This window comes from Drosophila subobscura, chromosome O (genome assembly GCF_008121235.1).
Source record: "Drosophila subobscura isolate 14011-0131.10 chromosome O, UCBerk_Dsub_1.0, whole genome shotgun sequence".
Taxonomy (NCBI): Eukaryota; Metazoa; Arthropoda; class Insecta; order Diptera; family Drosophilidae; genus Drosophila; species Drosophila subobscura.
The window spans coordinates 17,026,425-17,040,671 of record NC_048533.1 but is presented as its reverse complement, the minus strand read 5'-3'; the positions used below and the strand labels follow the sequence as shown (position 1 = coordinate 17,040,671).

General features: G+C 42.5%; 1 protein-coding gene across 5 annotated transcripts in view; it reads right to left on the bottom strand.

Moving 5' to 3' along the window:
* Nucleotides 1–5,203: 5,203 nt before the first annotated feature.
* LOC117898438 (polypyrimidine tract-binding protein 1) overlaps nucleotides 5,204–14,247 on the bottom strand; it is a 150,228-nt gene continuing 141,184 nt past the window's right edge. For 4 of the 5 annotated variants that reach the window (XM_034807841.1, XM_034807840.1, XM_034807842.1 and 1 more), the window contains 4 exons: nucleotides 13,965–14,057; nucleotides 7,882–8,098; nucleotides 7,268–7,345; nucleotides 5,204–7,193 (listed from right to left, as the gene is read on the bottom strand). In XM_034807841.1, coding sequence (XP_034663732.1) covers nucleotides 7,061–7,193; nucleotides 7,268–7,345; nucleotides 7,882–8,098; nucleotides 13,965–14,057 — 521 coding nt within the window. In that variant the 3' untranslated portion in view covers nucleotides 5,204–7,060. Of the gene's footprint in view, nucleotides 7,194–7,267; nucleotides 7,346–7,881; nucleotides 8,099–13,964; nucleotides 14,058–14,247 lie in introns of those variants that run through there. The other variant, XR_004649147.1, reaches the window with a different exon arrangement.

The following is a 14,247-nucleotide window of genomic DNA, read 5'->3' as shown; positions in this document are numbered from 1 at the left end:
GCTGACTTTGTCCCATTCCAAGCCACCAACCGATGCGCGGTATGGCCAGCTGCTTAACGATGTTCTTGCGCTGCGAAAAGGTTCGAAATGCTTAAGCAAAGAATTGATCTAAAAGTTAGCGCAAGCCACTCACCATGTGTTCGCGCATCTGCTCCAGAAATGACTGCAGCGACTCGTATGTTGGTTTTCCCCAGCTTTGTGGCTTCGTCACCAGATAGTAAATGTAGCGATCATTATCCTTGAGCACAGCGAGTGCGAGACTTTGTCTACAGTATGTAAATGTATGTAAATTATTAAGAGAGACATGTTTATTAAGTGATAACATGGAAAAATTTGAAAAATAGCGCGCATAGATCACCAGTAATCATTGTGGCTATAATAATGATCCAATCGGCTCCCAATTTGATCTGATAGATATGGTCATTCCCTACGGAATGGAGTTTTTAGTTTTCTGTTATCTTCAAAATTGTAGATTTGGGAGGTTTTCGCCCTTTTGCGGGGGCGGAAGGGGGCGGGGCTCATTTTTGAAATACACTGGTTTCAGTGTGAGCATCCAGCAGTCTGGTGCCAAAATTTGGTGGCTCTAGCTCTTATAGTCTCTGAGAACTAGCCGACAAACAAGACGGACAGACGGACGGACGGACGGACAGACGGACAGACAGACATGGCTCAATCGACTCGGCTATTGATGCTGATCAAGAATATATATACTTTATGGGGTCGGAAACGTTTCCTTCTGTGCGTTACATACAACCTTTATCCGCACAAATACAATATACCCTATTTACTCTTCGAGTACCGGGTATAAAAAGAGAAATCGTAACAACAACAAACAATTCAGAAGATACGAAAATCATAGCATACTTTTGGGATTGAAAAAAGCGAAGCTCCCCGTCAATTCTGCTCGCCTGCTACCACGATCTCGAATTTGTTTCGTTTTCGCCATTCGCAGGGTGATTTTGTTTCATGCCAAAAGTCATAGTTCCTTTTATAGCCGAGAATTTGATGCCGATAGGCAGTCTGAATCCATACCATCCGGCAGCTAAAATAGCCGATTGTTGTCTGCAGCCAAATTGAAGGGAAAGTCTGTTTCTTTAATGATTTGAATCATTTTTATTTTATATTTATTTCTCAAATATTTTCAATAATAATTAATATTATAATAATTAATTAATTAATGCTTGTAACATAACAAATATTCATTTCATATCATTGCAATCTCAACGCTGCGCCCAGTTGAATGTCTCAATACCAGCGCCGCAGCCTGCAGATCTGCTCACACATCCCTTAGTTACGTCCTGCCTCCTGTCTTCAGTTTACTCATTAGTTCTAAGTATCTTCAGCTCGGCAAAATGCTCAATTCGTTCGTACATTTCGCTTTGTGCCGTCAAATTCAATCGCATTATGAAAATGTTTCTTACGTTTGTTTAAAAATTAATTAAGAGTCGCGTAGCTGCTGTTTGTTGGATGTTAATTCATTTTGTTTTTGTTTGACGTTTCATGCGCTGGTTTTGTTTGATTCTGCTCTTGCAGTTGCTGTTGCAGTTGCAGCTTCTTCCTTGCAATCGCAATACATTTAAATATATCAATACACATTAGTATTTGTTTTTGTTTTTCTTTTATATACAATACACATAAGAGATTTGTAGTAAAATTTGGTGAGAAAAATCTTGCATTACATAAACATCGCCGTTTTGTTTTGTTTCGTTTTGTTTACTTTTCTTTCGTTTAGAGCGTAAAATGATTATTCTTGTCGTATTACCTTTAAGTTGTACAATTAGAGAGCACAAAAGTTTCAAAGTGGTTTGCTTGGTGTATAATTAAAAATTTGATTCAAGAGATGTTTTCAACTTTGATTGTTTCGCGTGTGTCTATTCGCAGTTGGGCTAGTTAAGCAGTTAAGAGTCGAGATCTAGGGCAGATTGCTAAGCTTTCTCAGTTACAACGATAGTTAGCCGATGGCTGTGTGGGTGTGGCTGTGGGTGTGGCTGTGGCTGTGGGTGTTGCTGTGGTGAGAAAGTGACTGACATTATTTTACTCCATAAAAGACTTCCTGAAGACTGGGTACCAAATACTAGAACCAATTAGACGGCTGTTCATTCGCCACTTCACATGTATCTCATCCTTTGTTTATCCCTCCTTCTGAGTTGTATTTTTAATATTTAAAACTTGGACCCTATTTAAATTTTGCAATAATGCCTGACTAATGTTAAAGCCGCACCAGATATTCACAAGTGATAGACAGACCAAGGAAATCCAACTTCAACAGAAAAGTGTAGAGTGTTAAAGGAAAGCGGCAATCGAATCGAATTAAAATTTGACTTTATGTGTACATATTAAATTCACTGCTGCAATTTATCTCGGTTAGTTATGTTTAATCTTTTATCAGTTTTACTAAAAGTAGGAACTTCTGCCTGTTGTCAACTGTTTGCTGTACTATTTATGTTTGGTATGTGCCTGTGAGTGTCTCGGGAACGCAATTCAAATGCAACGAAAACAAGTTCTGTGTAAAAGTAGCACGTAAAACGCATCCAGATTTCGCTAACTATAAACATATTCATTCGTTTGTCTGTATATATTGTATGTATATTAGTTGTATACGTTTGTCTAATTGTACAAACCAAAATGAACAAAACCATAAACGTAACAACACTTTTTGATTGGCGCCTCTCATCATCCACTAAAAAAACCCACAAAAATTTGAGCTACTAAAGATACTGGACACCGAGCACAAAAAACGCATGAATCTCCGTTCCTAAAAACATTCAACACAAATTGAATAACTGTACAATTTAGTATATGCATTTTCACTTGGTTTTGTCCTCTGCCAAAACTTCAAACATATTCCCTACGACCACCCTCTACGACTCCGCTAATCCTTAAGTATTACTTTTTCTGACTTTTGCCAAACTAACGATTTGTAAATGTATTCATATACGCAATAATGTGTCGGTCCTTTCCAGGAGCTCAATGTCGGTGTCGATGTGGTGTCTCGTGTGTGCGTGGACGTGGACCAAAACTGAACTGGTTTAAGCTAAACTGAAATTGTGGTTTCGGGTGCTGTCTGCGGATTGTGGCGGTAGAAAAAAGGAGATTGTTTTAAATGAACTACTCATATGTCAAACAATGCTGATATGTTTCTGTTCATGTTGTATATGTTGCGCATGTGATTTCAGTAAAACAAAAACGGTTCCTGTTTTCCCCCATCCCCTACTTTGATTTCCTTTTGGTTCGTGTATAGTTTCCACCCTCTGACTGCACTCCGATTTGACTGATCGCAATCTTTCTAATCATTTGCTGCTCTCCTCCTCGATACATTTATATATATATATAGTTATAGCTACAATTACATATAGTACATACACATATATATCTGGTTTCTCTAACTGTAAAAGTAGCACGTGTGTAAGTATGCATGCAGTATGTCGCACTCGTCCACCGATAGATGCCTCACAACATATGAACCTGTGCCGCATATACTGTTATGTATATGTATATATGTATAATATGTAATCCACGATTAGTCTTCAATTTGTTATGCTTCACTTTGCATTTTGGTAAAATCTCATCTTGCAGCTCGTCGTACTGTACAACTTAAAACTGTTGGCTTCTGTTTTATGTTTTAACGTTTTAGTTTAGATCTTTTAGGCTAATGCAATTGTGGGACCCCCGCGGATCCCCCCCTTGATCGTCGCCAGCAATGTCAGTCGAACGAGATCACTTTGACTTTGACAAATGCAACAATTGTATGGGATGTACGTTGATTAATATTCACTCCTCTCCATAGCAGGCTCGCAATTTTAGGCTCTTCAATTTAATTGTAAATTAATTATTAGTTGTGGTTTTCTCTACTTGGTAAAGTAATACTTTTTAGTGTACTGTTTTCTCAATTGGCTGCACTCTTCTGCACGTCCTTCGTTCACTTGCATTTTTTCTTTTAATGTACTTTTAATGTTGTTTAATTTCTGCATTACTGTGTATAATTCGTATTCCGATCGTTAAACTGTAGTTTAGATTCTGTATTAGTTCTATTAATTCGCATGCTGCTTTCTCGGTGTTTAGTGTTCACTATCAACATTTACACGCTGAAGCGCAAATTGATTCTATATTATCGTTGGGCTAAATATTTGATTACGCTTTGAACGCTTTGAATGCATACCAAAGGACAGCCCCAGGATGCTATGCTGCTGCTGCTGCTGCTCATGATCCCCTGCTCCCTAGATCCATTCTGGATTGTATGAGTGTGTGTGTATGTAGGTGTTCCTGTGTGTGTGTGTGTGTGTGCATTCGTTTTCCATATACTTGTTGTATGTATTGTATTGATGTTGCTTCTGGGGTATGAAGTTGTAGATTAAGTTCGTTAAATACTTGTATGAAATTTTTGATTTGTCAAGAGTTCTCAGTTGAAATTCTAGCAGTCGTGGGTTTTGATATAAACGTACGAGTACGAGTATGGTATGTATAGTATAATATAGCATATCATATCGTGTTACCTTGCATCGATGCGCCTAACAAAACATGTATATAGTGTGTATATGGTATATAAGTAGTAGACATAGACATAGAGCATATGTATTTAGGTAGTATGATAAATAGGTATAAGGTTAAAGTTAAGTTAGATAGTAAGTTGCATTATGTTGTATATGAAACGCTAGTGTTTGGTGGCTCAAAACGTTCTTTATCTTTTTCTTGTTCTTTTCTGTAAGCTTGTTCTGTGTTCTGCGTGGAAAATGTAGGTAGAGGCTTGTTCAACTATTTGTATTCTTACTTATCGTGAGCTCCTTTGAGACATTCCCCCCACACGTTCTGATTGCTCTCTTTTTCTGTGCCACTTTCAACCACATTCTGCACCGCTTGCGACTTGTCTGACAACTGTAAATATAGTATTCCCATACGATTTACATTTTACAATATTTTACTGTTGCTTTTCGTACACGTTTCATATATACTCATATACATATATATATTTATTCATTCATTTAATTGTTACCTTTTTGTTTTGTTTTAATTTGTTTTGTGATTTGTATGCTTCTCCCGTGTTTCTGTTTCTGTTTCTGTCTCGGTTTTATTTTTGTTTCTTTTATTTTTGCTTTTGTTAATTTTAAATTACGATCACTGCTACTCATTCTTACTAACTAAATCCATATCAATTAAGTTACAATTAGTTGATTCTTTAACCTTTTTGTGTTTTTGTTTTTTTATACTTTTTATTTGTTTTTTGTTGTTGTTTTGTTTTGTTTTGTTCTTTTGCGCCAACGTATAAATAATTTCACTTCCTAAATATATATAAACTTTCATATATGAGTGTATCTGTCTGATTTGTGTGTATTGTGTGGGTGTGTCTGCTTGTTGTGTGTGTGTGTTGCATGTGTGTGTTGGTTGTGTATGTTGTGGGGTTCTTGTAAAATTATCAAAAAATCATTCAGTTTTGTTTTTGCTAAAACACGTATATGTCTTTCGTTACCAGTATGCCTATGATTAAATATAATTACCATTCCATTCCATTCTTTTGTTTTTTGCTTTGTTTTTCTTTCTTGTTTTTGTTTTGTTGTTGTTTCATTTTGAGATTATACTTTTTTCGTAGCTTAAAATTTGTTTAATTTCCTGTTTCATGGTTTTGTTGTAGTTCAATACATACTTATACAGATGTGTATATATACTTGTTTGATCGATTTGTGTATAATTTGCGCTAGCTTAACAACATTTACATATACATACACACACATAGGGTTTACGTACGCGTTGATTTAACTGCCGTTTAAAATTATTATTCTCACGTAATCAGTAATCAGTATTCACTAATCAGTAATCAGTTAATGCTAAACAAACAGACGAGAGCTAAGTGCGCCTTCTTGGATATACACACATCTGGGGGTTCTTCGCTTTTGTCCAAGTGGCCGATTTATTTCAACTTATTCAAATTTAATACATTTTTATCAGTTTTACCATAAACTCCACTATATTCTTCACATCTGTTCGCTTCACTGCTTCAATGCCTAGGACTCGGTGTGCAATTCGGGACCATCTCCATATCCATCTCTAAGTCTAACAAAATGAAAAACATTTAAGAGCTACGTCTATGCGATTCTTGCAATTGATTTCTTGCATATTTATAAAAAATTAATGTTAAGTTGCATTCATTTAAAATATAATAACAGCATCATATACATAATAAAACGTTTTGCCTTAATTCATTTTTAACATAATTTCTCTTCTCTGCTCTCTCTTTTGTTTTGTTTTCTTTCCTTCGTTTTGTTCTTTCTTTTCGTTCTGACTTTCTGCCGTTTTTTAAAACCAAAACACAGTACAGTGCACTAAAAATATCTCTAATTTACGATCAACTGTCTCATTCATTTAAATTTACTTTTCCTCTACTCTCTCGTTAAACCTCTTTTTTTTGTGTTTTGTTTTGTTTGTTGTTTTGTTTTGTTATATATCCTTTTGTTATGCAATGCAATTTACTTAATAACTATAGTTTAAAGTTAAGCTTAAGATACGATGTTGCTGATTGTTTAGTGGGTTGTTTGTTTGTTGTTTGCTTTGTCTGCGTGCGCCGTAATTTGAAATGCTAAATCCTCATATATAATTTCAGTTTATACTTTAGTTATTTAACGCTTAGCATTTTGCCATCTTGCTGCTGCTGGTTCTTCTTTTGATTTCGATTTTAGTTACGATTACTCTCGGTGTTTGTCCTCCCCTCTGTTCCCTTCGATTGTAACGATTGCGGAACACAGCGTGGACAGATCCTAGCTTAGAGTTTCATCTGGTTTTCCTGTTGTGTGGTTATAGCTCATACATCGATTGTTGCCGCTGGTTGGGTGATCGGTTGGGTTGGATTGGATTGGATTGGATTGCGATGCTATTCGAATGGGTTCTGGATTGGTTTTTATGTTCTGTGCTGAGAGCTTAATCCTCAGTTGAAGTGTGCGTGCTTCCTTCTTGTACTACGAATAATAGATTGTATCTGTTGCTGCCAATAGACTTGTAGCTGGTGGTGGTGGTGCACATAGCTGCTGCCGGCACCCAGTCAGGTTCAGTAAACCTGACCTCGAATCGGATTCTAGATGTTCGACTTGGAGAAGCTCACGCGCAAATGGTTGGACTCGGACAGCTGGTGGTTGTGCATTTTGATTAGTGCCAGGACGGCCTCCTCCACCGACGACAGCTGCAGCAGCGCCATCTTCCGGTCCTTGCTGCTACCACAAAGTTAAGAGAAGAATCTTTGGTTAGCCTCTGTCCGCCAGGAGCGCGAATGCCAATTACTTACGGGAAAAATTTGAATGCTTTGACTTCGAAAGTGTTTGAGGTGAAGGCTTCTTTGATGTCATCCTCGGAGCAGGATGAGCTGTGTGGGGAATGCAAAAATGATACATTGCTTAGATTCGGTTTAAAATTAACTGATATCGATTTATGTGCGAGCGTTTCGCCACCCATGACCACCCGCCGTGCCTGCTGTGCCGGCTCGTTCATTGATAGCGTCTCGGCAGGCGCTTCCCCCATTGCAGCTGCCTCATAAATTTAGGCAGCAGAGAGCGGTGAGCAGGGAGGCTGCCCCAACCCAAACAGAGGGGCACACACAATGGCCTGGCAGGGCGCTTTGTCATATTTGGCAGACAAGGCGTTGCGGGGCGCCATCCCGAGCCCGAGCCCGAACCCTAGACGGATCCCAGGCTGTTGCTCCTAGCGGTAATTGTAATTGCCTTGTCGTGCCCCGTGCTCTGCGTTTGCACGTTATCCTATCAGGCAGTGTCGTGCCGCGCCATAGAGCGCCTGCAAACGCCTCATTGACGATGCCGCAGGGCAGAGCACCAACAAAAAAAGCACGAACGGGCAGCCTCCAGCTGTGGGGCAGGGCATCTTTAAACGGTTTGGGATACTTACGGAATGTTACTTAAATGCAGTGTCGCCGATGGCGGATAGATGTTCTGGTAGTTCTTGCTGCCGGGCTTCTTGAAGCGATGCAACGGATTCTGTGAGTAGTCACGTGTCAGGCCCGCGTCCGGCTGTCCCTCCTTCGGCAGCTGCACGGCCTGATGTTTGCTGGCCATGACACGTATCGGCTTGCCCCATAAACGTAATTTATCAAGGTGAGACATGGCTGTAACAAGACAAACAAAACAAACACGTTAAAATGACGGCACACAAGTTTAGGGGCAAAGTTTACTCTGTTTTCTTGTGTATTCTTTTTTGTTTGTTTGTTGGCCATATGCCGCTCAAATTGGTGGTGTACCCGTATGTGTGTGCTGGTATCTGTGTATCTGTAACTGCAAATGCAATTTATATGCTGTGCCACAAGCCATAAAATTGTTTTCTGGCGCCACCCACCGATAGTCGACGGAGACGCCGCCACTCGTCGAAGTTGAACAAAGTCAGCAATAAGTGCTGGCAAATATTTACATACTTGTGCTCGTCCCCCACCCGTACTCGTGCTGGTAGTGAAAACTGAAATGTAACTGCAACTTTATCAATGTCGATGTCGTCTGCCTTTGGTGATTTATACAAGCAGAAATGTAATGTGCTTGCTTGGCCGTAAAAGTATTACCAAACAAAAACTTCGCTTGAGCAGCGCCACTGGCAGTCCTGGCCTCCTATCTGCTCTTCCCACATGCAGCTCCAATTGGATGTTGCCTTATTCCTCATAACACCTGCGGCACACTGCATGTGCATTGGGAGTGCCTTTGCCATCGCCAGAGGCAGTCGTACTTAAATACAGTTCAATTTCCAGTTCCATTTCCATTTCCATTCCTTTTTCGTATTCGTTTTCGATTTCAATTTCGATTACTTTCTTTTTATTTAATTTCGGTTCATTCTGCCTGAGTCTGCACCCTGCCCCACTTCCGTGCCCTGTGCCCTTTGTGCCGCATCATGCAAAGGCTTAGTCCACGCAACTGTCCAAGGCGATATCCTTTTCTCAATTTCATTTTCCGTGCATTATATTAATAAATTATATGGCATTTTATCATTGTAGGAGCAGTTGTCACGATTTGGTTTCGGAATGGAAATGGCAAAGGGAATCAGAGTGGGGACTGGGACTGGGTCTCCTCTGTTTTATTGTCAAGTAATATGCTTACTCAGCCGTTTATTGTTCGCCTAATGGATTAAATGATTTTACAAAAAAGCAAAAAAAAGGCACAGGAATATAATAAATTGTAAAATAAGAGAAGGAAGCAGCAGCAGCAGCAGTGACAAAGGCTGTGGGCTGTGCCTCTCCCGGTGCTCATATGCGGCCTAAACACTTTTTTTGCTTTTGGTTGTCGTTTTTTGTCGTTGTCGTTGTATGACAAACACTTGTAATAAAGATTAATGTGCAGGCGAGACACTTGCCCCAAAAGAAGGGGGAAAGAAGGGGGAAAGACGAGCCGCCGAAACTTTGCCTACGAGCCACAAAGTGTTGCAGCTGCTCCTGGCTTTGGCTTTGGCTTTGGATGGGTTTCTGGTTCCGGAACTGTTCCCCAACTCAAAAAGTATCTTAAACTTTTAATTACTGGGCTGACCAGCAGCAGCAGAAACAGCAACAGCAACAACAACAAATCATTATTAACTTGCAAAAACAAAAGGAGCAAAAAGGAGGCAAAAGGAGTGCACACGCACAGCTGAGCCACAGGTCCCAAAAAGTAAGTGAAATGACTCGTGGATGGAGTGCTCTGAGCACGGGTCTCTGTCTCCATCTCTCGCTCTGTCTCTGGCTCTGTTTTATGCATGAAGTTCTTGGTTTAAGACTTTTAAGCAGCCCATACACTTGGGACAACCCCGAGGAGTCGGAGCTGCTGCTCCGGAAGCAGAGGAAAATGCGGCGCGGCTCAGGTGAGGCAGGATTTTACGGTGGGCAGGGGAATGGGCTGTGTGACTGTGTGTGTTCCAGGTTTCTGTGAGAGAGAACTCAATTGTAAGTTTCATGATTTGAACGATTAATGTCCGGCAATGCCTTGACTATGATCTATAGCTCTGCACTTGCACTAGCTCGACACTTTATTATCTCTGGCTCGTAAACTATGCAAAACATCCTCTCGGAGTCGTTTCCCCTCACCGTAATTAATTGTGAGCACCGACCAAACGACCGACCGAGTGCCAGGCGCCAAGTCATTCAAACAGTCACTTAGCATTGTCAAACAGGCAGGGGGGTGGGGTTCAGGGAGGGTAGAGCCGTCCCACAGCCCCAGAGTTGTGCCGAAAACTTTCACAAAACTCTACTCGTATTTCCAGGGCAGCAGCCAGACACCCAGACACACGAGATTCCACATGGCGTATGCGTAATGGACCATAATATATATGTTGCCATAGAATGTTGCCAACATACATATGTCTGTACGTGTGTGTGTGTGCGTGTGTGTGTGCGCGTGTTTGTTTGCTTTTATTGTAAATGCCTTTATGCGTACGCTTATGCAAAATATTTGGTAGTAATTTGTACAGAATAACAGAAGCTGCAAATTTATTTACGCAAAATTCCCCAATACGAGTGGCAGAAAGAGAGAGCAGGCAGGAGGCATGCAGGCAGGAGGCAGTCAGGCAGTGGAATCACGCAGGCATACAGCGGACGACAGCTGCTGGGAGTGTGCCAATAAATTTGTGGGCGACTCTGTGTCTATTCCTGTACATAGTTTTGTAATAAGTTGCGCAAAAACTTAATCCCGCCCAGCAACCAATTCCACCAGAGCAGAGTCCTCCCCATTCCCAGCCTCCGCCTACGCTGCTCGCATTTCAGCTCCGATTTCCTGCTTTCCTCCATTACAATACTCGCACACACACACACACACACCTCAGACTGGACGTTGGGGGATGTCCTGGGGTCCTTCCCCATGCTTATTGTTTTTTCATTGTGTGTTTTAGTCTATTTTTGCCTCTGTCTTTTGCCTTCTGATTGCTGTCGCACTTTGTTTCGGCCGAGTTTTGTCTCCGTGTCCGTGTCCGTGTCCGTAGCCGTGTCCTCCCCTGTCCAGCCTGTCTGTTGTCTCCCATTTTGCTGTTGACTTCACTTACAAAAAGTTGTTTGCGCCTTTACGCTGTAATTCGTATGCTGAGTGTGCAATTGTAGCCGTATTTTGTGGGGACTGACTGCGACACCCACACCAGGACACGACCCGTACTCGGGACAAGGACAGGGCCCACACCTTCAATGGCATAACGCACAGCACCTTACGAGACACTTTCCTATGCATGAGTGGGCGTGAGTGGGTGCGGGTGTGGGTGTGGGTGACCCTGGACAGCTGCTGTTCCCCCCTGCTTCATGGTCCGTGGCTCGAGTTCCCTGCCCTCTGCTCCGCTTTTGCCGGGCTGTCGGTAATCGTCTTTGTTTGTTGGAGTTGGCGAGAGTTTTGGGCAAAGTAACGAATGAATTTGTTAATATTTTATGAGTGCATAAGTGCGCACTCTCCATCCCCACTCCCCTACTGCCATTCTCTCTTGCTACTTCATTGCCTTTCAGACTGCTACCTGGACACCAGGAGCCAGGAGCCAGGAGCCAGCGGAAGTGTTTGCCATTTGGCAGACCTGGCGGCACATTAGTAGTCTATATGCTGCCGCACTCCCATTAATATTTTCCCATGCCCCGAGGCTTCCATTTCTCTCTGTCTCTCTCTATAGTGTGTGTGTTTGTGCTTCAGCCTGGGGAGGTGTGGCTGGTCTAGGACTGCCTCCATGTTTAGTACAATAATTTGCTTGTTTGGTCCAAACATTTGACTGGCTCTGGTCTGGTTTTGGGTGCTATAAATATTTTCGGTGGCACTAGTATTGGCGGCTGTTCTCGTAGTTTTATCAGCTGCAGCCGCTGGCATTTTGTGGTCTGCATTCCGTCAATTTTTGGCACAAATTTAATTAACATTACGCAAAGGCAAAAATAGACAGCATTTTGCAATGCATTTTGCAAGAGTGCTGCCGAAAACTGATTAGCCAGCGACCCCTCTTATAGCAGTGAAAATTCATGCACAAATAATTAAGAAAGAAAAGCTCAAAGGGGGAAATGGAATGCGTTTGATAGCTGTGAGCTGTGAGCCAAGGAATGCGACACACAGGATGCACACGGGGACACAGAATGCGGCGGATATGCATGTTTGCATAATGATAATTAAAAATTTAATTGAGTACAGCACAAAGCATATTTTTAATGCAACATTGCGTATGCCCAAAGGGACGGGGCAATGGCATAGCAGTTTGGCGACAAGCTGGCGAAATAGTTTGCGGTTCTCGTGGGTCGTGGAATGTCGCCCCAAGGGCCTCCGTGTGGTGGTGTCCATATGCTGCTGCTGGGATTTTTCGATCCCACGACAGCCCTTCCACTCCAGCCCACCACTCACTTATTTTATTTCCATTTAAATCAATAAACAGTTGGCATTCATTATGCAGTAGCTTACGTTTTTCTCGCCGTGCAATTTGCTGGCAATTTCCGCTGCTGCGATCGGGCAGCGCGGCGCATTGCATTTATTGAGAAGATTAAATTTATTTAAACTTTATTAACAGCAGCAGGACGCTGCCGGCTGCCGACTGCCGACTGTCGGCCACAGCAGTCGTGACAGAAAATATCATTGATAAATTACACGTGTGCAAGCGATTAATGGCAGTGCGTGGAGCTTGTCCTCTCCGTCCTTCTGTCGGTTGTCATAGCATACTTTTGTGGGCCCAAAATCAGCTTCGAGCATAAGCAGCTAATAACTGCAGGCCAGCCCAGACCCAGTTCCAACTTATTAAATGTTCATAATTAGCGCATTTTTGACGCTTAACAGAAATGGCAGTAAAGCCGCTCAGGATAAAGTACAATGGTTGTCCCGGCCAACTGGTTCTGGGCTTCGGTTCGGTTCTTTTCAATTAAAAGAGAGAGAGAAAAGCGCAATGGGGCGGCCGCAGCGGGCACTTTGACGGCTTTTGAGTTATTTTTTCCAATGAATAAAGAAAACAAATGAACAAACAAACGAAAGACTGACAGAAGAACAACGGGAAAGACGCAGACCAGAGCGGGCGCGCACTGGGGCGCCGCTGGATATAGTTGGCGTGTTAAATGGAATAAAACCAAATCGAAATTGAAAATGAAAGGTGTCGCTGTCATCGGGTGTCCCGGCGACCGGCTCTTTCAATCGCCTTGCCACTGCCACTGCCAGTGCCAGTGCCACCGCCCCTAGGCATTGCTCCTGCTGCTCCTGTTTTTGTAATAAAGTGGAATTTGGCACGTCGGTTGGTTGCTCTTAACGCATCGCGATGCGATACGATGCGAGAGGACTTTCATTTCGCTTAATGCGTACAGAAATAGCCCAGCTGGGTGGCTCGCCCAGCCTGGCAGCAGCCTCACAATGGCAAAGTGCACACAAATAAATGCAATAAAATGATTGGCATGTCCCGCTGAGCAGCCCGGAACAGGCGAAGATCCTTTGTTGCCTTGGGGTCTGGCCATGGGTTCGGTGTTGGCGTTGGCGTCGGTCTCGGGGTCTAGGTGGAGGTCCGTGGATGTCCTGGGTCTGGATCTGGACCAGGTGTTGCCTGCTGCTGTACAGGCGCACGCTGGTAATAAAGCGCTTATAAAATTTCATTTATGCGCCCAGCCAGCCATCGCTCTCGTCCTCAGCTCCAGTCTCCATCTCCAGCTCTGGCTGCGGCTCTTTGTGGGCATCGCATCCTCTTGTGCCAGCTCTTTTCCGCTTTAACAATTTTTATTATTAATACATTTTGTTTGCTGCATTTGCAGTGGCAGGCTGCAGTCTGCAGTGGCAGCATCATCAGGAGCAGCAGCAGCAGGTTACGGTTGCCAAAGGAATGCACCCTCCCAGTTTGGAATTTCATGTTGCTGGAATTTTCATTTTAAACAAGCTGCAAATTGCAGTTGCTCTTTTTCCGCAGTCGGATGCTCTTCGCCTGCTGCCCAGGTCGAGGATGGTTCAGATTCAGATTCAGATTTTTCATTACTTTCATTTCGTTTCGTTTTGTTGTGTGTATTTTGTGGGGGTGTATAGCCTGTGTGTGTGTATATTTGTTTGACTTACCTAAGTATGCTTGCTGGGGCTCCGCCATCTGTATGAGTGCCGAGTCCTTTTTGTTGTACAAAATCTTTACACGTTGCACATCGCCGTATACACCTGTGAATGGGCAGATGGGTGGGGAATGATGATTATTATTAGCTTTGGTTGGATGCAAACACAAATAAAAGTATCTCGAATCTAATTTCATTGCATTGCCACTAAAACTAAACGAGTGTCGCAAGTATTTGAATGTCAAGACAGAGTCTAGAGGCGGAGAGATGGAAGAGTGTAGCTGCTGCCCACAACT